Raw genomic sequence first — 23,298 nt, 5'->3', positions numbered from 1 at the left:
GAAATACTGTATGCAGTATTGGTAATTAGGTGTGCACTTTTCGGGGGTATACTGGGGTGTGTGTGTGTGTGGGAGGGTGCATTTGTATGTTTTTGTATAGATGCATGCTTGCTTGTATGCGCTACATAGATGTGTGGGTGCATGATGGTGATGACATTGCATAACGTGCATCTTGTATACGCACGATGGTACAATCAAGCTGGGAAACATACAAAAATATGGCTTCAGTGTGTCTAAATTTAAATAAAAAACATCCAAATAGTGAACTTTATTCTTGCATAGTCAGAAAACCCCCCATCTAATCTTTGAGGTAAACCTATTGAATTGTTTGGGTTTAGTATTGTTACGGATTCCTCCATTTCCATTTCCCTAATTTCAGTTGTAATTAGCCGGTCTTAGTGGGGCAAGTTCACTGCATAGACTACGTAAATCTCTTGGTCTAAATTTTAGATGGAAAAATAGAATTCACCAGCTTTAAAAAATAACTTTTTGGGATCCGTTTCGTAGAGAGGTAGAGCTCTTTTTTTATTATCGCAGATATTTTTTTACTGTTTATTTTTATTTTTTATTGATTGTTTGTCGAACACTGCTACGTCAATAGTATTTTCTAAGCATTGAATGGGTGGAGATGTGCGTGTGTGTGAGGCTGTGTGGGTTGCACGCTTGAGAATATCATTTGAAAAGAATATTCCTGGTGTGTGTACATTATCTCTCATGTATGACTGCCAGACATGCAATCTCAAGGTGAACTATACGGGGGCGAATGCATTTGTTCGCCCATTGCGTGACTGAAAATTATAATAAATCTAATGAATCGTGATCATCATCAATGGCATACAGGGGCATTGCCGGGACTTTTGAATGGTGGGTGGGGGAAGGGGGCAAAATAGCATAAATGTGACGTTATTTTTTTTTCTCTGAATTTATTTCTATAGGGGTATATATGAGTGTAACCTGGCCCTGTCCTGATTACTCCATTTTATACTATTATTTGTTCTGCATTTTTCTTTTTATTTGTGTATAATTATACACCGTGAATGCTTGAACATCATCATAGAGGGGGGGGGGGTCACACCCTGCAGCCTTTCTAGCATCCCCTGTTTGGGATTTTGATCCGGCATTGCGTGGGATAATGCAGGGGAGCGAAACAACCAAACGGTGTAAATTCTCTCCAACTGTTTATGTGACTTTTATTATGAGAGAGAAGGTATGAGCTGATCACAGGCAAATGCAGGATTAGACGGAACTATTATCAACCGGCGTTCAAATTGGAACTTAAAAATCACTCCAAAGCGCAGGTATGTTAAAAAAATATTCATGGAACTTTCTATACAAAACGTTTTTAAAAAATCTTCCGGACGTTCCAAAATGAAACGCACTTTTCCACACCTATTTTTTTTAAAGCATCAGACTGATTAAGTAAAGACTATCTTAGTACTCCATAAAAATACCTTATCTACTTTCACAAAGCTAATTTTAAACAAAATTGTGAAATAGTTCGTACAACCCACACCACAGAAAAGGTTTGATACCATAGGTAGTTAGTATGGACCCTCTAGATCACTGCTAGGTAGGTACTAGTCTCAAATTGTATCACTTTTTTTCTACAGTCGAATTTATAGAACGATGTAAACTTTTGGACTTGTACAAATCAAAGCGATAAGTAGATCCTATATATTTGAAAAAGTCCTGCAAGTTTTAGAATGCCTCAACAAAAATCGCTGCTTCTTTGAGATGCATATACATTAGAATTACCGGAACCTAGAGAGTAATGTTATATTGTTGTGTAATTAAAGGTAAATTTATGAGAAGTCATGACATGACAAAAAAATATAGCTACTATTAAAGGGTAGGGGAAATGAAGTGTACCATACATATATCTGCACCAAAACCGGTATATCTTTGGAGAAAATATGAAAATGATCCTGAATGATATCTCCTGTCATACAGCAACATGTGAGCATATGTATATAGAGATATTTAAGCTCTAGACACAGGATAAACTGACAAAATACCAAAGTTCTATAATAGGTAGATGCAGGAAAATGCAGATGTTGAAATAATTTGATGTGATTAAACATGCCATATTTTATGTAGATACCGTAGCATTAATATTTTTTTGATTGATTATATTATGGAATAATACTTAAAGCGAATGTCAAAAAGTGCTGTCATCAGATTCAATTGGTCAAATACCCTAAACATTAAAGTGAAAGTGTAATCAAAAGTCACACATAGTCAATCAAAGTTTCTTATTGACTACAGTCTCATCTGAATAACTTCATTACTGAACATTAAGCATGTAATCGTTCAAATAAAAACCATTTCAATAGTTATGGGATATCACTAGCAGTCATATGATTATTTAGACTTTCAAAATATACAGATCAATCAGGACTGCGTATGTAAAACACAATATTACATGACACATAATGATTCTTAACAAATAGTATGTTGACTTTACCACAGTAAAAAGGTAAAACTATTGCAACTAATTATTGCCGTTTTTGCACATACATTTAAATATGTAAGGATTAAAAGATATGACTAAGAATAAAATTAACAGAGAATGTATAATTAAAATTGAAAATGATTTCTTTTAGAAAAAAATCCTAGGAGATTTATATGAAGTGCAACAAAAATCTGTAAATGTACAAAGTGGGAAGTTGAAGGATTCCCGTATGTAGAGGACTTTCACGATGAGAAGTTGACTAATAAACATGTTTAATAGTGAATGTATTTCTATACATGCTGTTGAAACGGGTGGACTATCTTTCAGTCAGCTCCAACCCCTTCTGTGTCATACGTGTGTGACAGAGGATTTGACACTCCTCATTTGCCATGCACAGGCAGGCTTCGGTGCACCCTAAGCCATATTCCTTGCAAGTACAGTTGGATCTACTGCAGGTTTTGCATCCACAGCGGGTCAATTGCAATAGACCAGTAGCTGCTGGGTCTATAGTCATGAGAATTTGCTGAAGGGTGCCACTGTTAAGTTCCCAACCATGATTCTCTGCTGGTGGCAAGTCTTGGACAGAAACGAGAGATCTTTTTCATATATAAGCTTGGAAATTTGCCCGTCTCATATGAAGGAGGAAGCTATTTGATGTTGGAGGAAGTCCTTCGTTTCTTTTCTGTTTTTGGCAAAACAGAAAGTATCTGACATCATTCACGCTGGAACCTGCATTTGGGGCAGTGGTGTACAAGTTACAAATGAATTTCTCGCATGTTTTGAGAACATTGTCAGATATATCTTGAAAATTGCCAACTTGTCCAAGAGCTTCTTGATAGCAGATGTGACCAAGAAGAACCTTGAAGGCTTTCTTTTTGCCGATCCCAGCCAAAGAACTTGTCGAGTCACACCCAGTTACTGAATGAAACCCAGGGGTGGTATTCTGTAACTCTGTCATAACTTTTGTCATAAATTTTGTCATTTCTCTCCGAGATGTGACACCGCTATGATTGTCACAAATCGGTATTCTGAACATTGTCTTTTCCCTGTCATATCTCTCAAAGTTCCCAACCATCTTTTCGGAAGCGAACCAATCAAAATCATCGTTAGTTCCCAGTTGGAGCCCTTCTAGCCAATAGGAAAGCCCCGTGGCAGGTAGGGCGTATCCCCAAAACAGTTGCTGGCATCGCGCAACTACGCGTATATTGATGCGCTTAATTACAAAGAGAGACAGGGAGCTGTGAAGAATTTTAGAGGAGAAGTAGAAAAGTAAGGAAAACAGAGAGAGAGAAAAAAAGGAATAAATATGTTGGGCCTAACTAATTGTAGCATGAAAAAATAATTTTGAAAATTGTCATGGAAGATGAGTGAAACTAATACCACAATCTAATCTAAATAATATAATTATTTGCTTGACATTCAGTCGGCAGGGTATGGGGATATTTGGTACTAAAAGATATGACAAAATTTATGATTGCTACCCCCCTGTCATAACTTTTGTCATATCTTTTGCTTGTATAAAAGGATTACGCGCATTTAAAGCCGCGTATTTTTGCTGCACGCTAAAGAGAAGAGACAAAATTTATGACAATTTTGTGACCAAAGTTATGACATCCACCAGAATACCGATTTTGTCATACCTCTGAGATAAGATAAAATATGGAGAAAAGACAATGTTCAGAATTTCGCCCCTGGTCTCCAAGTTGCTCATATATGGAATAAATTGCAATATACCGGAGATTATCTTTGACTCCAGTGCGAAACCAAAGCTCTTTAGAGCCAAGCTGTGCGTAATGAGTTTTGCAAAGCACTGCCACATCAGTGTCGGGTGACTGTATGACAATCCTCTGATGGTCCAGGGATGCATGCTTGGCATGTAACAAAAGGCGTGTATCAGCCTCTTCATGGTTTGAAAAGAGTGCATCTATACACAACAAAAAAAGTAAGTCCCCCCTAAATCAAAGTGCTGTAACTTTTGAACCGAATTATTTTGAGATATGATATTTCATGGGTGGTTTTATACACTCATGAAGCAGCTCCTGGGGAAAAATGAGATTGATCGGTTGAGTCATGCATGAGTAATTAAAGATTGAATTAAAAATGACCATTTTTGAAAGTCACAAGAGTCGTTTTTCAGATTGTGCAAATACAAAGTTGGGCAAAAATTGTTTTTAGGTGAACTTTATAATGTTATGCTGTTTTACTATCCATCATTTAACCATTTCAGACCAAATTTTGATATCGTATGTTCATGGTTGAGTGAGCACGATGTATTGCAGGGGCCGCGGAAGCGGGGAGGGGGGGGGGCTGGGGGGCTTCAGCCCCCCCCCCACTTTTTTCCATAAGCAAGTACAAAAATGTAATACGATTGTGATTTTTGGCATGGTCAGCCTCCCCCCCCCCCCCCACTTTGAAAACTGCTCTGCGGCCCCTGTATAGTGACGTGTCATCATAGGGTTTTGGGGGTATTATCTTTTACAACTTGTTAGATCATGTTAAAATTTGAAAATGTTGATGGCTCCCCGATTATAGGCCCCTCCCCCATTTAAAATTCTGGATCCACCACTGATCTGTCCATACATTCAACTGATCCTGAGAAATTGTTAGGAAAAGAATACATTTATGCAGTATAAAGAGTATTCATTCCTAAATTTTCGAATGTGCTCGCTCAACCATGAAATGGCTAAAGTTCGGAAAGTGTTTGGTGATAGAAATGATGGATGATAAAAACAACAGCAATTAAAGACACCTTTCAAACCAAATTTGCCCCCAATATTCACTTTATTACCCTTTAAAATGAGTCTGTGACATTGAAAATACCAATTTTCCCACTTTGATGCGTGCTCACTCATCCATAAACAAACAAATCAATTTCATTTTTGCACAGAATTCTGCCCATAGGTTGATAAACATTACTGCCAAACGACATTGCTAAAGACAGTCTTGAAAAAAAGTTCCACCATATTGAATAAGGGGTTTACGTATGCTTTAACAAATATGAAATGAGGGTTTGTTTCATGGACGGTTTTTGTTACTTCTGCCAACAGTTATTTCATGAAACTTCGCACATGGCTTCAGAGTAACACTATCCAAAATGTGCGCACACCAAAATAACCATTCGATTCGGTACAGAGCGGGGCCAAGGCCTTGAACTTTCTTCTCATTTGCATAATTTTCGAATATTGTGTGCTCACTGATGCATTAAACATCGGGATTTTCATAAAAATCAAATCAAATGAACTGTGAAAGGAGTTGTGTGACAGATATCCATAGTTACAAATTGCAGTTTTTCCAATAACGTAAAAAAGAGCTAATTACATTCCTCATGTTCATTCAAGCGTAAATGTTTAATTTGACACCTTTGAATCATTGAAGCATGTTGATTGGTCATGAACATAACAAAAAAGTTGAGAAAAGATCATTTTCAGTTAGAAAAATGAAGCAATACTTGCCTACGATATTTGAAAATCGCATTTTTTGTTTCCATTAAATGTTCATTGAACCGTGAAACGGTGAATATTGTTGGAGATAGTCTTCCCAAAAATAACTCATCATATTCTAGCATTTTTCATTGAAAGAAATGTGTAAAAATCCAATTATAGCAAATTTGGACTTGAGTTTATTCAACCGTGAAATTTAGCTTAAAAAGTTGTATCGTCTTTTAGAAAGTACCCTTTCCAAGCCTTCTGACTAGTTTTCATGATGAGAATGTCGAATTAGTTCCTATACAATGGAATCAAAGTCGTGATATTTTGCTTGTGACTTTTGCAAAGTGACATTTTTGCCTTCTGACGGCGCTCACTGAAGCATGACGTAAGATACATCCACAACAATTACTCATAGGGTAGCTTATAAAATTACCTACACGCTCATGTAAAAATATATCAAAAACTCGCATAGGTTCGGAAATTATTGATGTTTGTTTAGGGGGGGGACTTACTTTTTTTGTTGTGTATATATCAGTGTGCTTTCCTCTGGTTATCAAACTAGCCTTGTGACTGTCATCTTTGAGTCCACCACCGATCACCATTTGAAGTCCCTCAGTTAAAAGATCCTGCCCCATCTGGATCCATGTCTTAACCAGGAAATCACAAAGACTTTGCTTATTATCTGGGTTGGCTATGTACTTCTGCCATTGTCTTGGGATTGGAGTGTGTGGCCCTTGGATTCTTACTTCAAGAGCGGAAGATGCTCCCCGCTTTGAACGCTCTCCAGCCTTTATCGATTGTGGAAGATACCGGTCAAACACAATGTCAACTCGAGAACATCCATTCCTTCCTAGTGAAGATGTAATTCTTCTGAAATGAGTAGCTGCAAGTTCCCCAAAAGTTGTTGCTCCTCCAGATTTCATCATTTGGACGACAGCCATTCCATCAATGACATAAGCAGTAGAAACATCAGGTTCAGGGAGTGGAAGGTTAGGCAGCACATCACCTTTCTCCTGTAGCACACCTACATGTAGGCATACGCTCTTGTTTGTCTTTCTTAGACTACCATCCATATGAGCAATTGAGAAGGGAACAGTTGATAATTCATAGCCAAGCACATCCTTCAAGTTTACATCTCTTGCTTTAGCAGCAATCACTAGGCGATTAAGTAGATCTCGGTCTGCATTGACAGTTATCACCTTTTCGGCAGAAGCGTTCACTTTACGTTCCTGTGTCATGTGAGCAAACGTCTTGATTTGAAGTTTTGGAATAGGATTCCAAAATGAGACATTATTGTTGTTCAGCCTTTGGTCAACAAACTGTGTCATTTGCACAGTTCCTGCTTGATAAGCATCAATTAAGCGTGATGCTTCATTGGGGGACATGACCATGCCAGTTGCAAGATTCAACAAAACATCAGAATCATCATATGTGAAAGGATTGGTTATTAATCCTGCAGAAAACTGTTGCAATGTCATCTGAACATCCTCCTCATCTCTGATTATCCTTGATGGTGATCCTTCTTTGTGTCTCCCTCCACTTTCTCCCATACTACACATCTCTTTTACTGCTGCGGTAATAGATCCTCGTTGATGACATGTCAAGAACCACCTCTCCAGTGCCCCAGGCTGTTTGGTGATTCCAACGATTCCACCCCTTGTCTTGGAGTCCAAGTTGATCGACTGTTCGAGAGCCATATCTGTAGATACTTTAGTAAATGGCTGACCAGAACGACTGATTGTGTGGTTTCCCTTCATAAACTCGGCATATACCCGATGGTGTATCTTGTGAAGTTGTTACATATCTGCAACATAGATAGGAAGCCACCGGGAATAGTTGGGTCTATCCCTGGCAAAGAAATGGGGAATCATGGCTGTTCTAGTCGGGAGATGGAGCTGCCAATTTCCTGTTCTCTCTGCACGGATGAATTCAAGGAGAAGTTGAACCATTCTGATGTAATCATTCCAAAATCTGAACAACTTTGAAGATGATTCTCTTTCTTGTTGGAACCTCAGGAATTCATCTTCCATCGCTCGAATATCTGTTTTCAAGCTGTTGAAAGCATCGATGGCCTTTCCTTGGTCGTCCATGGCATTCTGAACAGCTGCTATGCTTTCTACTAAGGACTCTTTGTCGATGGACTTTGACCTATCATCTCTCTGATAATACCATGAGGTGAATGCATGCCACTGCAAACGGAACAGGGCTTCCATCGTCAACTTGTGGGCCCGGACACCACGGTTATAAGCTTTGTCCTTCATGGCAGATGATATTGTAGCACTTCCGTACACACCTGACTCAATCAGAAGATCTTCAAGACTAGAATTTTCAAACTTCTTTCCCAAAAGTGCCAAGTAGCTCAAAATGATGTGAAATCCACCCATCCGCACTACCATGTCACCAAACTCATCATGCCTCCGCCATTGAATCTCTTTGGCTTTCATATATATAGCCAAGTCGAAGGTAATGACGGATTCCTTCTGGCCAAGACTTGCCATCATCTGTTGGAGATTCTTGGTAACAGTGAAAACTGTGTTGAAATCATTTGGCGAGCCACTGATCATAGGACAATATTCAATAGTGGCTTTAACGGAGGTGTGTTGATCAACCAGAGCATTAAACGTACTCCAGGCAGGTACTTTCTGTTCACCTGGGTGACCTTGAGTCAAACTCACTTCAAAAACCTTTGTTGGACACGATCTGACCATAGCCCAAGCTAGGTCTAATGAATGAATCGACTGACAATCATTTGTTATCTTGAACCAGTCAGCACTGATCTTCCCAACAAAGTTTCTTGGTGGGGGACGTTTTCCGTAGAAATTTAATTCTATGAGAGTTTTCTGAATGTTGGTTGTATCCAAAGCTCTCTTCCTCTTCGAATGATCTGCATGCACAGATGTCTTTGGCACATGACCAAAGAAACCTTGCTGGTAGAGGGCCAACGTTGTTGCATGTGTTGTTGATTTACCATCAAGAGTTTCCTTGTTTATGTCATTATTGTCCCCTGCTGTTTGGACAAAAACTCCTGGCATTATATTATCAGGCACTACCACCCCAAACAAGTCTGATTTGGCTAAGATCTCCTTTGCCATACTGGTATCCATCACTTCCACATCATAAAACGAACAACAGTGCCCCGTTCTATTCAGCATTGTTACCAGTTGTTTGGACCCCGTGAGATGACGTAGTGTGATACCCAGTCCCACATGCTTTGGCATTTTAACTTGGGAATGAGATGCACAGTACACAATGTCTTGTGCCAACATCAGTTTACGTCTTTCATCTCCTGTATTGGTGCAAGCTGCTTCTGAAAACTCATCATTTTTTCAGGATTTGCTATAACCAATCGAAGAAGACGGTATAGGCTTTCAGGAATTACAGATTTGGATGTCATCAAAGATACGTCACATGCATTTGGTGGCTTTATTGAGATGCCTTTGCATGTCATGATATCTTTTTTAATGATCTTTGCAACATGGTAGAGAAGCCTATCTGTATCTTGATCATTGATTATGTGCTCTGATAAATCTGATGGGTTAGTTTAAGTAGATGGTTTAAGTGATTTGCGTGTTGTAGCATTGTCATTACCATATGATGATTACTACTATTGTTTGTTTCAGCATATCTGAGAAGCCCACTTGAAGTAGATGTTGTAGAACAACAAGCATCATGGTCAATTGAATGCCTCATATTTGTGGATTTCAAAGATGATCTTTTTTGGTATGCAGTATTTATTACTGCCTGAAGGGAAATGAAACTTGCATATACCAATTCGGGCATGGTTTGGTCATGTGGTTGATGAAATACTACTTCGTTTTCAAAGTATTTTTCAAACGAAGCTTCAGTTTCTGTGTTGTGTAGTTTTGTGCTGTAGGTGCTGATACATCTCTCTGCTTTAAGTAGCCCTGATATTTGACTAATAGTGTCATCATATCAAAGGCTTTTTCAGATCTAAGTTCAGATACTATTTCATGAATTAAGTCTGAAAATTCTACCTTACACAAGTCTTCTCTCTCTTCATGCAAAGAGGTATGCTTTAGATTTGACTTACTAACATATGATGAGTGACAAGTCTTGTGATATTTTGCTTTAGCAGCAATAAGATCATCACTGACGCTATCAAGAATAGCTATCATTCTATCATCTCCCTTCCCTACAGCAGCATCCCTAATAGTTTTGCTCACTTGGAATGTACTAACATTTATCATTTGTTTCACCTTTTTATGTGTTTTCTGTGCACAAAAAATGCACTTTGACCAGTCGATTGGTTCTGATTGTGATCTCAAAACTCTGGTACATTTGGTTGGAGTTTGTGAACTTGCATTGGCACTAATCATGGACTCTTCAGAAGGCGTTGGTGATACAGATAATCTTCTTTTCCGAACGTACTTTAGATTATGTAAACTCGTATATGATGAATAACAAGAATGGTGCCAAAATATTTCAATTGTCGTAAAACCGGGAATGTCATTTTCCAAACGCTCATAGACAGAATCTTGACGCTGATTGAGAGCACCAATAAAATTCTCTATAGAATTATCTTTTGCCTTTCTGAGTGCATCATTATTAGTATCAATCTGACATATAACACACTTCTTGTAATTAGTCCCCTTTTTATTCTTGTGTCCCGGAAGCAGAGATATCGTTGAAGCATCAACACTGGCAGGATCCACTTCAGCATCCATTCGAAAGAGATATCTGCAAAAAAACAAACAAATGTACAAGGCTTATACAAATTGAATTCACACTACTGATTACTCATTTATTATTCAGTAGTCATACATCATATAGTATAATATCCATATTGATTTGAGTGATATTTATTGCTGATAGGAAGTGAAAATATGAAGCTTGCAGAAACAATATTCTTTAATGTTCATAAAATCTAATTTTACCAGATTGACTGATTGATTGCATGGTTACTGAATAGTAAATGATTGATCAAGAAATTAGTATGTGATACTTCTTACCGGCTAACGTCATCAAACAGCAAAAGGCCTTCATCTAATCAGGAACAGGTTTATTGGCTTTAGCTGTGATTTTGTCATTTGTCACTAAATCTACATGATCATCCTAAGTGTAAAAAAGAAAACATGAATATCATTGCCATGTAGGTATAATTTATTAACATATTGATTTATATTGATACCTTTGTAGCACATAAACTCATTAATGAAAATGCCTATATATGTAATATTATTTCATTGATTCAGGATAATAATTCTTTGAATAATAATATCTATATATATTATGGGAAATTGATGGGATGCTGTATCATCTTGTGTGATATTACAATGTGAAAGGCCTTATTGTTTTGGGGTGTACAAAAATTGGTCGGACATATATTTATATGTTCTCTGTGATCCACGCTTGCATTCTCGTTCTTGCCCCCCCCCCCCCCTCTCTCTCTTTATGACCCTTTCTCTCTACATATATATCTATGTGTGTGTGTGTGTACCTACCTCTCTGTCTGTCTCTCCTTACTTATCTTTGCCCTCTCGCTCCCCTTTCAGTACTTTAATCCTTCTCTCTCCCCTCTATTCTTCGTCATGTCTTTATTTTCTTTTGAGTTTTTAGTATCGTCCCATATCTTTTTCATCTTTTTATTACTTCTCGCTTTTACTCACCATCTTATTATTATTCCCATAAAATATTGTATTTTAACTTATCGTATTTATCCTTGCGAATGAGTCCCATTTTTCAAATGTTTAATATATTATCTTAGGGGATCCACGCTCTACAAGCAATGCTTTTTAGTGGATCGCTCATTTCCATATCAGATTTTGTTAAAACTATTTTACAAATGTTTTGGAACTTGTAATTGATTTGTAATCATTGTTATCATATTTCATTTGTATTTGTTTATATCTATAATGTATGATTGATTTGTATTTGCATATAATGTTGATAATGAAAATATAAAATAAACTTGAACTATAACATAGCAGAATATCACACCATGTAATGACATCATGTCAAGGAGACTTAGTTCCAATTTATAACCTCTAATATCGTCATATTATTTTTCCTTTTTTCTACCATCTTCTTAACCCCACCCCCTGACAACCCCCTGCAAAATTTGCATAAGGCCTGGTCACACCGCCCGAGCGTTGTTGGAGCGGTAGGGAGAGAGGGTCGAATTTCGCTCACAAAATTGGGGGGAAAAAAAAAATCGAAATCGAAAATGGTGAACGGTAGCGAGCGGTGGTTATTTTTTCTCTCCGCTCCACGACCGCTCCAACAACGCTCGGGCGGTGAGACCGGGCCTACCTGAATAGACTGAATAGAATATAAATACAACTTAGGCATAATGTTGCTTCTTAACATATTGTGGTAATATTTTTATTTAGTCTATATTAAATCAAATAATATTACTTTCCAGTTATAGGGAGATATAAGATGATTGCTTTTCAGGACACCTCTAATCAAAGCTTCAACATCCTCTGCCATCTCATTAGATTCTGATTTACATAATACAATTCTGGTGTGCCACAATGAAGACCCATGGTGATGACAATAGACATATGGATTAAGAGTGACCTATTCACTGATGTTCAATAAAGAACCCTCCTATTATTCCCCACCCTTCATCAATGAAACTCTCATTCCAGTCAGTTACTTCCAAATTTCTAGTATTTTCCGGTCTCCTACCTGACCCCTAAAAAAATGAGGGCCGCAAAAACACACACAAAAAAAAACAAAAGCAAAAATACAAGCTCATTCCACATAATGCCCCTTGGTCACATTTGCTCAATGGCGGCCGTACGGCGAGTCGAAAACAGCTGTCTTATTCAAACCACCTATGTATAGCTGGTACAAAAATGTTAAACCGGCTGTTTTCGACTCGCCGTAAGGCCACCGTAGAGCAAATGTGACCAAGGTAGTACACACACATTCAATATGCCATATATATGAATACACACAAACATTAATAATAAAAAGTAATTTGAGGAACTTGCCTGAAGAAAGTTTTTGCAGATAACACAATTTCAATTATTTTGTAAATCAAAGCAATTATGGTCATTATTTTTTTAATAAGGATACGGCAAGTCACATTTTACCTTCCGATTTAAGGTTCTTGATTTTTGTTATTTTACGTTATAGAAATATGCCAGTAGAAAAAGATGATACCACAATTTTTGACTACTACCTAGCAGTGATCCAGGGGGCCAATAGTAACTACATATGGTGTCAAACCTTTTCTGTGGTGTGGGTTGAACGAACTCATTTTCAACGGGTCTGTTAAAACGTCATTTTTTGGCTTGCTCGCTTCGCTCTCTCACAGCGTTACACAAGTTTTGCTCCATAGGACATGTCTTGCCCCTCAAAAGTTTTAACTCATTACGCTAGTGGTAATGCATTTAGTTTATATCATATCATAACGCCCGAATACACGTTATTCTAATTGATTCATGTAGTGTTGGACCCCATATACACGGGACCACAAGATTATGAATAGTCGCCCAAATGGTGGTGAAATGTTTATGAAATTTTATATGTTGCTAATATGTTCAACTAGTTATGAATATCATATATTTAAGTCCACTGTAGTTTCTTTTTTAAACGTACTCTTTCCTCCAAACCCGGCTATTAAAAAAACGTAACTGATAAACTTCAAATCTAAGACCAAATTTCCAAAGTTTCACCCAGTAAAAATATGTCTTTTTTAAAGATAATACTACTACCCCTACTAACGCGTGGGTAAAGCAAACATCCTTTCTCCAGACTTGGTTACTATTTGAAAAATAGAATAATTTTTACAAATATTCTAAAACGAATACCATATAGTCTTATTACTGTGGAACAACATGAAGACCGATTGTCGAAGATCGACTTTCCTCCAGACACAATTATTTCAGGAATAAAAAATCAATAAAACTCAACCACCAACAACGAATCTAAGAACCAACAATCCTCCAAATTAAGACCATGCATGTAGAAAAGCACATGTTCAGAGCGTTGTCTTTATTCCAGACCCGGTGATTTAAAAATGATTTAAACAATCCTAAAAACAAAAGACTCATATTCTTATTCTTGTGGAATAACACGAGTATTATGCTTAGTCTTTCGTCTGGACCCGGTTATTCAAAAGATAAAGAAATATTGAAAAAAAAATGACAGGAGACCAATCTTCAAAATTAAACCCACTTAAAATGCTTGGGCTTAGAGTGTTGTCTTTACCCCTCACCGACGTATATTATAACTTTTGAAACGACCGGGTCTGAAAAAAGACTTTGGACTTGCATTATAATTTTTGAATTAACCGGGTCTGGAAAAAAGACTTTGGACGTATATTATAATTTTGAAACAACCGGGTCTGGTAAAAATACTTTGGACGTATATTATCATTTTGAAAAACCGGGTCTGGAAAAAGACTTGGACTTGTACTGTAATATTTCATTAACCGGGTCTGGAAAAAAGACTTTGAACTTTTGTGCTCTTTGAACGCATTACTATAGGATATTAATTTAGAACGAATTCGCCAAAAATCACTTCAAATTTATTACATTTGTGGGTAAAGTCATTATTACATTTGTGGGTAAAGTGCATTATTACATTTGTGGGTAAAGTGTTATTACATTTGTGGGCGTTATTACATTTGTGGGTAAAGTGTTATTACATTTGTGGGTAAAGTGTTATTACATTTGTGGGCGTTATTACATTTGTGGGTAAAGTGTTATTACATTTGTGGGCGTTATTACATTTGTGGGTAAAGTGTTATTACATTTGTGGGCGTTATTACATTTGTGGGCGATTATTACATTTGTGGGTGTAACAGGGCCCCTGTGAGATTTTGGTCCCGGACTAAAACAATCAGGTTTTTTTTCATTTACATAATGCATTTGTTGTTTATGTTACTCATTCTGTTTTAATACCCAAACAACTTCATGACTTTTTAAAATTGCTAATGATGTTTTAACAGATGCACTGTTCGGGTTCAGACCATGTCACTCGGCGATTTCAGCACGTGGCGCACTTACTCATTCATAGCTAAAAGCCATCGGTGAAGGGTTATTAGTCGTAGTGCTCTTTTTATACGTTATATGATAATATGAACAAAAATATCTATAACTGTATGTCTATAGATCAGTAACACATCAATACTTTTTTCATAGATTTCTAATAATTACACATATATACATATATATATATATATATATATATATATACATACACAAAGAGAAATGACATATTGAAATTTGACATACAGAAAGTACAGCATAATGCTATATAATGAAACACAATGCATAAGTTATCTATTTATCGAACATAGATTAGAAAGTAACTAAATGTAATGTTCATGATGTTAGAGATATATCTTTGATGTACGCTGGAGTTTAGATAACTTGAATGACAGAAAGAAAATGTGATTGATGTTAAATTCATTTATTTATAATGGCTTTGATGAACTTACAAACATTATTAATATGTTTTCATTATCAAGTTTCATTATGAATATAAATTTGTCTTCATCGTTGCTGTCTTTAAAGTGTTGATAAATGTGTGTACATTACATTCTATTATTGTGTGATACTCATCCCCAACCCTTCCTGAATTACAATTATTGCACGTTGTTAAATGTGAGGGTATTTTGTCTGGGCATCTATGTCATCCAGGTTCAGTTGGTAAATTAATGGGAACTTATTCTAAATCCATAGATGTTTTCCATATTTTGTAATTTGGACAGTCAATAGATATTTCTCTGTTTGTATATTCTTTTTAAAAAGTTTATAATTTCTATTTTTTTTGTTCAACATCATTTACTCGATTATTACATAAACCCAATAAGAACTGGCGATGAGAAAAATATCTTCAACTCTGTTTCTTTTCTACTACTCTATCAATATCGACTATTTCACCTAGTTAAAAAAAATATTCACATCTAAATATACATCATATTTCTAAAGAAGGTGTTGCAGATTTCCTAGCCAGCATTCGCAATTATTCTCAGTTATCTTTTGTTTTCTTTGAAGGAGTGATGTAGCAAAGAATCTTTATCAATACTTCTCATTCGGGCATAACATTTTCCCTAATTTTCCTTAAATAAATTTTTTCGGTAATTTGTGACAACAATGGATACATTCCAACTTCTGCCAGTGTTGCTAAGTGGCTGCTACTGTTGTTAATTCCTATGACATTATTGTTATGGGCACTTATTTTGTGTTCAATATTTGTCTGAATTTTCCAATCAAATTTCTACATGAATTGATTTTTTTTAAGTTTCTTAATTCTTCATTCATTCTTTTCATGCATTCGATTAAGTTTTGTGTATATTTTGTATATTTGTTTTATATGCATGTATTTATGTTTTAAGGACCCCATGGAAGAACAGTGGTATCTTATTGATACCGCTGAAATGGGCCGTCCTCCATCTGCATGTTATGTTAAATAGATCATGTATATATTTTATCTTTTTATATGGAAATAAATACAAACAAACGTTTGTTTGTATTTATTTCCATATAAAAAGAATGATATTATATAAATGTTAAATTGTAACAAATCGTATTAATCATATAAAATAAGGAGGGTGGCCAATTCCACGATAATAAATGATATGTCCCTCAAAGTTTTTCGCGCCATTTGTTCCCTTTGGCTTCGTTCTATTTGTTCAAATTTTGCTTCCTATTCATCCGTGAATTTTCCTGTGAATAGGGCAAGTTGAACCGTGAAGGTTTTTTTTTATGCCTATGCTTTTGGAATTTCTAAACAGGGTGCCAAATATATGTGTGGTAAAAACATATTTTTCCAGTTATGCACGTTGAATGTAATGCCAGACTGCAATAACATTATCTCTATAACAGGAAAGACACAGTGGGTTCATTATTCATGTCGGTACAAGGTTCAAACTTACTTTATTAATGAATTCAATAATGAAACCATCATGACCATATGTGCTCAAAAGTCAGTCTGCAAATAACGACCGCCGTTAGAATTTCGAAAACATATTTTATATGGGACTAGTTTAGCACAAACATACTAATTGAAATGTGAAATCTTAAAAATTATTTTGAAGTTATAAGTCCCTGTTCTGTTTGATGTGGATATAATGGTTATCGGATATTTCAAAGGCCATCTATAACCAGTAATTTAGACATAGCTTGATATTAAAGTCTATTTAGATTATTCCTGAACTTCCATTTAATTTTCATGTTCAAATTTCTTATTTCATTTAAAACAAAATAAAAAATCAGGAAAATAAAGTTAGGACAAAAGAATGGAGTAATTGCAATAAAAAAATATATGCATCATCATAACAATTTAAAAAGCTCCTTGGCATTTTAAGAATAATATACAATAACAAATATCAATAACAAAAGGAGTATGACATTAAACTTCAGATTTCTATTTTGCGAAACTTTGATTTGCGTTGTATGATATCGTTCATGGATTAAAAAAAAACGAGAAATAAATTAAAATCTTATTCCTGCAGACACTTTCATCATAATGCGACCGAAAATCATCTTTTGATTAATCTCCTATGGAGATTATTGTATCTCGCTGTAATCTTTAGAATAAAATTAGGAAGATGTTTTCGGTCACTTTACTTTTGAATATTTTTAAGCACGTATAGAAATGGTTTTCGGGTGCAATTTTGTCGGGACTTCACTTAAAAAAAAAGATTACAGGCTCTTGCGACAAAGAGGATCTTGCAGCTCAGATTTTTTTAAATCAATTGTTACCAATATCTTTAACTTTCATGAGCATTTTAGAAGAACCAATTTATATATATACCGAAGAATTCCATGACTTTACCCCAAGCGATGATCGATAACAATGACAAAATCACATCTTATACGTGAGAGGATCCATTTTGAATGGATTCGAGCTCAAGCTGGATAAAGCGGAAATGATTTAAAGTGGACTACTTCACCACAAAGATCGAGCTTATGTTGCTGAATAAGCACGATGAATCAGTTACAGGGGAAGTTCACCGTGAAGAAAAGTTTGCTGTAAAAATAGTAGAAAAAAAGATATTGATGAAGGTTTGAGGAAAATCGATTATAAGAAAGTTTTTAGAATTTTAAGTTTTGGATTTGTGACTTCGTAAACGAGCAGCTGCTTCATATGTTATGTAATATAAAATGCATGAACTTAATTTTCTTTAATGGTACCTGGTGACTTATTTTTGCTTTCTTTTCATGATTGAGTGTGAAATGCTTTGCTATTGATATACCAAAGGTACATTTTTACAATATTTTTTGTCAGGGTGAACTTCCCTTTAAGTAAAAAGAGAGAATCATTTGCGCCAGCTATCGGTAGCTTTTCGTCAAATGACCCATTTTGGTTAATATTTTCATCTGACAAGTTGTCTGATTTGACAACTTCCCCCTGACTCTGATTGGCTGTGAACTTCTGTTACTATGGTAACTATCGGATAAAATGGGACTTGTCGGATAAAACATCCGACAAGTCCTTTCACGAAACGCTCCCCGATCACTAACCTGAATATTATCTGGACGAGAGGTCACCCGTTCATTGGTTATTCAGAAATTAAGTCACTGTTGCGGAGCGGCCGCCATCTTGACAACATCAAAAAGCCGTCTGCTTTGCATTAGAAGCAAGGGCGGAAATCTCTCCCCAAAGGTAGGGATGACCAGGGGCTGGAAAATTTGACAAACAGAAAAGACAGATTATCACCCCAAATGTTAGGTCATTTCGAACAAAATAAATTTGACAAGCAAAAAATAGAAGTTATCACGTTTTATTCGATTTTCAATGATGTATATTTTCCATTGTAAAAGACCAAAATTGTAGGGGGACATTTGATATTGTGCCCCCTACTATATTTGTAGGGGGACGCGTCCCCCTGTCCCCCCGCCCTGGGATTTCCGCCAATGATTAGGGGCGGCGGAGCGAAGATGAAACTGGAGGGGGGCACAGAAAAAAGGGCACCTTTTCTTTTGAAAAAAAAAGAAATATAACTTATCTGCAATGGTGCTATGGGGCAATTTTTTTTGAGAGGCTACATATGTCGTATCACGTTCATGTATACGAAGCTGCGAGCAAGCAAAAATTTTGATATTTTTATAATGAAAATCCACTTTTGCGATAGATTTTGACAACTAATAAAAAATGCCACCCTGTTCTTTTTCCTTTCATCTTTTTTTTCGTCTTGAAAAATTTGGGGAAGGAGCAAGAGCCACCCCCCATCTGTACGCCTCTACTTATCTACCCCAACGTAAGTCAAGAAACTAAGGCTTACACGAGAAATGGCACTAAAACCGGTCCTCCTCAGGTGAAAGGGGCAAAGTACACGTTCGTAAGGGGGCATTTTTCTTGCGTAGAAAGGGCAATTTTCAATGCTTCAAGCAGATCGCCGCCTCTGATTCAGTAAGTAAGTTTCTGTGCAAATCGTTTCTGATATGCCTCAATATTAATTGTTTGTAGTCAGTTAAGTGTGAACGATTTGCTAAGCTGTTGGTTTCAAAGAGACAAGTTTCCACTCTTGCCATGCACGAGTATCAAATTTATAGTAAAAGTATTTAATAATTGAGAAATCTATCTCTAAAAACGAGTTTCCTCTTTTCTTTTTTTATGTATACATTATATGATATATTCTGTAAACTCCATTTTTTGCAGCGGAATGTGATGAATAAGGATATTTTACACGTGAACAGAGTATTGATACTGTATATCTTAAACTTCGACACGTTAAATTGCGGGGGAGAAAATGTTCGAATATGAATCGTAAAACTTTTCATGTTAGAGCACTTGAAGGCATGAATTTGATACTACATACATTCAATGAATATACGTCCTTTTTTCTTTGACGATTTTTTTTTTGGGGGGGGCGGCTTAAGAACCCCCCCCCCCGCAGAACCGCCACTATTCTGGCATAATTCACATAAAAAAGTGACTGAGAGTTTTGTCGATTGATTGATTGGTTCAGTTGAAAAGAATATATTTCAGTCTAATTTTTCAACAATGACAAATACAAAAAGGCCAAATATGCTTTCCTAATAAAGGTTTTCCCGTCCAATTTCATCAGAGTTGCATTTAAATTAATGAAGGACGTTCAAATTCGAAATAATTCGTCCACCCTCTGCATACATTCAGTTTCATTTATTCAGCATTCAATTCCGTTCTACTGAATATCATTCCATTGAATTCTGTAGAAATTTAATTCAGAGAGAAATTATTTCAAATTAATGGCCCAAATATGTCATTCAATTTCACGAAGACGAACTGATCGTTTAATTTCGCCTAAAATACCATATTCAATTTCATTTCTCGGCACACATATTTGCACTTTAAACGTCCAAATTCAGATAGCATGTTTCTGTGTTCATTTTCGAAATTACGTAATACAATATTTTTTTTAACTATTCCCATCTTTCTACTTTTTCTGATCTTTTCAGATAGAATAATTTTATTCCATTGTTAGATAAAAACGTAATTCATGTAACATTTACATGATATGGTTGTAAATGGTTATTCTTTCAGTAATTGGTGAGTCGGTGCCGGGGCGGATCCAGAATTTTTCTGAAGGGGGGCACATTTTCACGAGGAATTTGACTAGCAAAAAAGAGGGCTTTAAACAAAGAATAAGGGTATTCCGTCCACGAAAAAAAAATAATAACTGTGCCTCTCAAGGGGGGGTGGGTGTGAACCAGCTGTGCCCCTCCCCCTGGATCCGCCAGTGAGTTGGTGGATGACCTATATAAAAATGGTAGGTATATGAAAGTGGAACAAAAACGAGTTGTTCCGATGATGGTTTGTGAGATGGATGAAACATTTCAGTAAAATTGTAAAGATCCAATTTAGAAGTAAAACCCATTCCATGATTATTGAAAAGAAGTAAAAAAAACAATAAGAAAAACATCAACGAAAACACTGTCCACCACTCAGCATATGTTGAAACGCCATCACTCTTCTGTCAGCACACATATTTCAATCAGTAGGCCTACATATTTCGGCTTAGGTTTATTTTGTACATATTTTCCAACCAATACAGTATTGCAATAACTACTATTTTAGGTAAGGTATTGATATGATTTATCAATTTTTTGTTAGAAATAGTATCAAGCTTTCTGATATGTAATCACTAAATTCGTTAATTGTTAATATCTGATCTTTGTTTTTTTTTTTCATCCTTAAACAATAAAATGGGTTACCGTTCCAGCTCGGTTAGCACCCTGGCTGACTGAAAGCCTTATATAACTAAATCAGAAAAGGTTTATCGGTTGAGCCAAGTTTTGAATTGGAAAAACTGTCACCGACAATCGACCCTTTGAAGAAGATTTCATCAAGATTTCTTTATTTCCTACAGACTTGGGCAAGTTTGGTGAAAAAAGATCGTGCAGTATGTTTTAGACAATGCAGCCAATCCTATACCCATCTGATTATTTTGGCTTACGGAAATAGAATGATATGATAATTGGGCTAATGTGATATTTTCAGTTATGTTATTGTGAAGTTGATCAATAATTAATCTGCCAAATAGTTCAAATACTTTGATTGGTAGGACAGGTATTGGTCTAATATTTTGTCATCACTTTAGCTTCTTTCCATCTAGTGGGGTCGCTACCTGTATCTGCGAAGATGAACGATGTGCTATTAGAATAGCCCAGAGTTCGGTTTGTCTTTTTTTATAAAATTTTGTGGGAATTTTTCAAAAATAACAAATGTTCTTTCTCCGTTGTATTTCCTAGTATTGCAGAAAAAGTCTTCTGATTCTCTGTGTTTCATCTGTAACATCAAATATCTATCATGGTTAAAGAAAAGATTCATATCAACATCGTGGTTGTCGGCCACGTCGACTCCGGGAAATCTACCACTACCGGTCATCTCATCTACAAGTGTGGTGGAATCGACAAACGTGCCATCGAAAAGTATGAGAAGGAAGCTGCCGAGGTATTGACCCAATTTACGTCGTTCAGTATGAAACTGGTCTTTTTACACAGTGCAAAGTATTATTATATTCAAGTTTTCCCATTTTATTCTATTTCTATTCAACATTCCATGTACAAATAAGTAATAATAGCAATTAACAATGAGTAACAACATCCAAATCTAGGCTGCATGCTATTTGGGGAGAAAAAAATCATAAAACCAAATTATTTTTTTGTCAATATGTCGTGTTTACACACATATACACTCTCCCTCACACACGCACATCTTCATACATTCACATGTACACACACTCCCTCCCTCACACACACCCTCCCTCACCCACACACCTTTTTACACACAAATACACTCTCCCTCTCACACGCACATCTTCATACATTCACAAATACACGCCCTCTCTTCCTTACCCATACCCTCACACACACACACACATTTGAGGTTCTTTGCAGAACGATTCTAAAGGACTGTTTAGAACACCTTTCTGCTCTTTAAACAATCTGAAAAGGTTCAAAATACGGGACAGAGAAGGGTTCTAAAATCTATAGCAGTGTATTATATGCAAAAAAAAAAGAACTTTCACATGAAGTAGAGAGTTATGAAGAGATGTTAAAGAGGCTATATAGCAATAGACCGAGGCATAACACCTAGGAGGTGGAATAGAATTCCGGGAAACGAATAGCGCAAGGTGGTTTTTCCATGACAAGCCTACGCACATTAGAATAGAGGCAAAATAATCATTAAGGTAATTAGCTATATCACTGATGGGTAATAGTTATCACATTAATAGATAGGCTAGGAGGAGTGGAGGCTGCCTTCTCTCTTCAGTCAAGTCCACCCCAGCTTTTTTTATTTGAATCGAAAGAGAAAAATCTAACAAATATAACGTTGAAAACTTCATCAAAATTGGATGTAAAATATAAAAATATTTATGACTTCTTTTTTACGATTTGCTTATTTTTCACAAAAAGTTATACGCACAACTCAGTGATATGCAAATGGGAGGGTCGATGATGTCCATCATTCACTGTTTCTTTGTTGAATTATACTATTGTTTGGATTATACAATCTTTTAATTTTGACATATTCAACAATACGGACCAATAACCATAAACTGTTTAAAATAATGGTAATTCAATATGTTCAGGGAAAAATAAAATTTAGTTTCACATAACTATCAAGATAAAATCAGATTTTTTGATATTTCACATAATAAAATAGATACATTATAGAACTAGAGAGTGAGTGACGCCATCAGTCTCGTCATTTGCATACCGAACAGGATGTGCATATAACCATTTGTAAAATTAAACGAAACTTAAATATGTCATAACTTTTTTATTTGGCATTCAATTTTGATGAAAATTTCAGTGTTATGCTTGTTGGATTTTTCCCCTTTTATCAAATCAAATTTTGTTGGGGGTGGACTTGTCATTCACAAACACCCAGAAATTTTCAATGTTTTCATTGAAAAAAGGCAAATCGTATGCTCGGTTCTGTATTGTCAGTCTCTAAGTCTTTGACCGCATCTTCCATATTCTCCTTGTTCAAAACAATCGTTCTTCG

The 23,298-nt window shown here is 36.0% G+C and overlaps 1 protein-coding gene across 1 annotated transcript in view; it reads left to right on the top strand.

Annotated features, from left to right (window-relative positions):
* The first annotated feature begins 1,121 nt into the window (after positions 1–1,121).
* LOC121431035 (elongation factor 1-alpha 2-like) overlaps positions 1,122–23,298 on the top strand; it is a 48,553-nt gene continuing 26,376 nt past the window's right edge. The window contains exons 1-2 of the mRNA XM_041628536.1: positions 1,122–1,298; positions 21,537–21,738. Of these exons, the coding sequence (XP_041484470.1) occupies positions 21,595–21,738 (144 nt within the window). The 5' untranslated portion in view covers positions 1,122–1,298; positions 21,537–21,594. The remainder of the gene's footprint in view (positions 1,299–21,536; positions 21,739–23,298) is intronic.

Source organism: Lytechinus variegatus, chromosome 1, assembly GCF_018143015.1.
Source record: "Lytechinus variegatus isolate NC3 chromosome 1, Lvar_3.0, whole genome shotgun sequence".
Classification (NCBI taxonomy): Eukaryota; Metazoa; Echinodermata; class Echinoidea; order Temnopleuroida; family Toxopneustidae; genus Lytechinus; species Lytechinus variegatus.
Note: the sequence above shows the minus strand (reverse complement) of the source record. Positions and strands in the feature narration are given on the sequence as shown.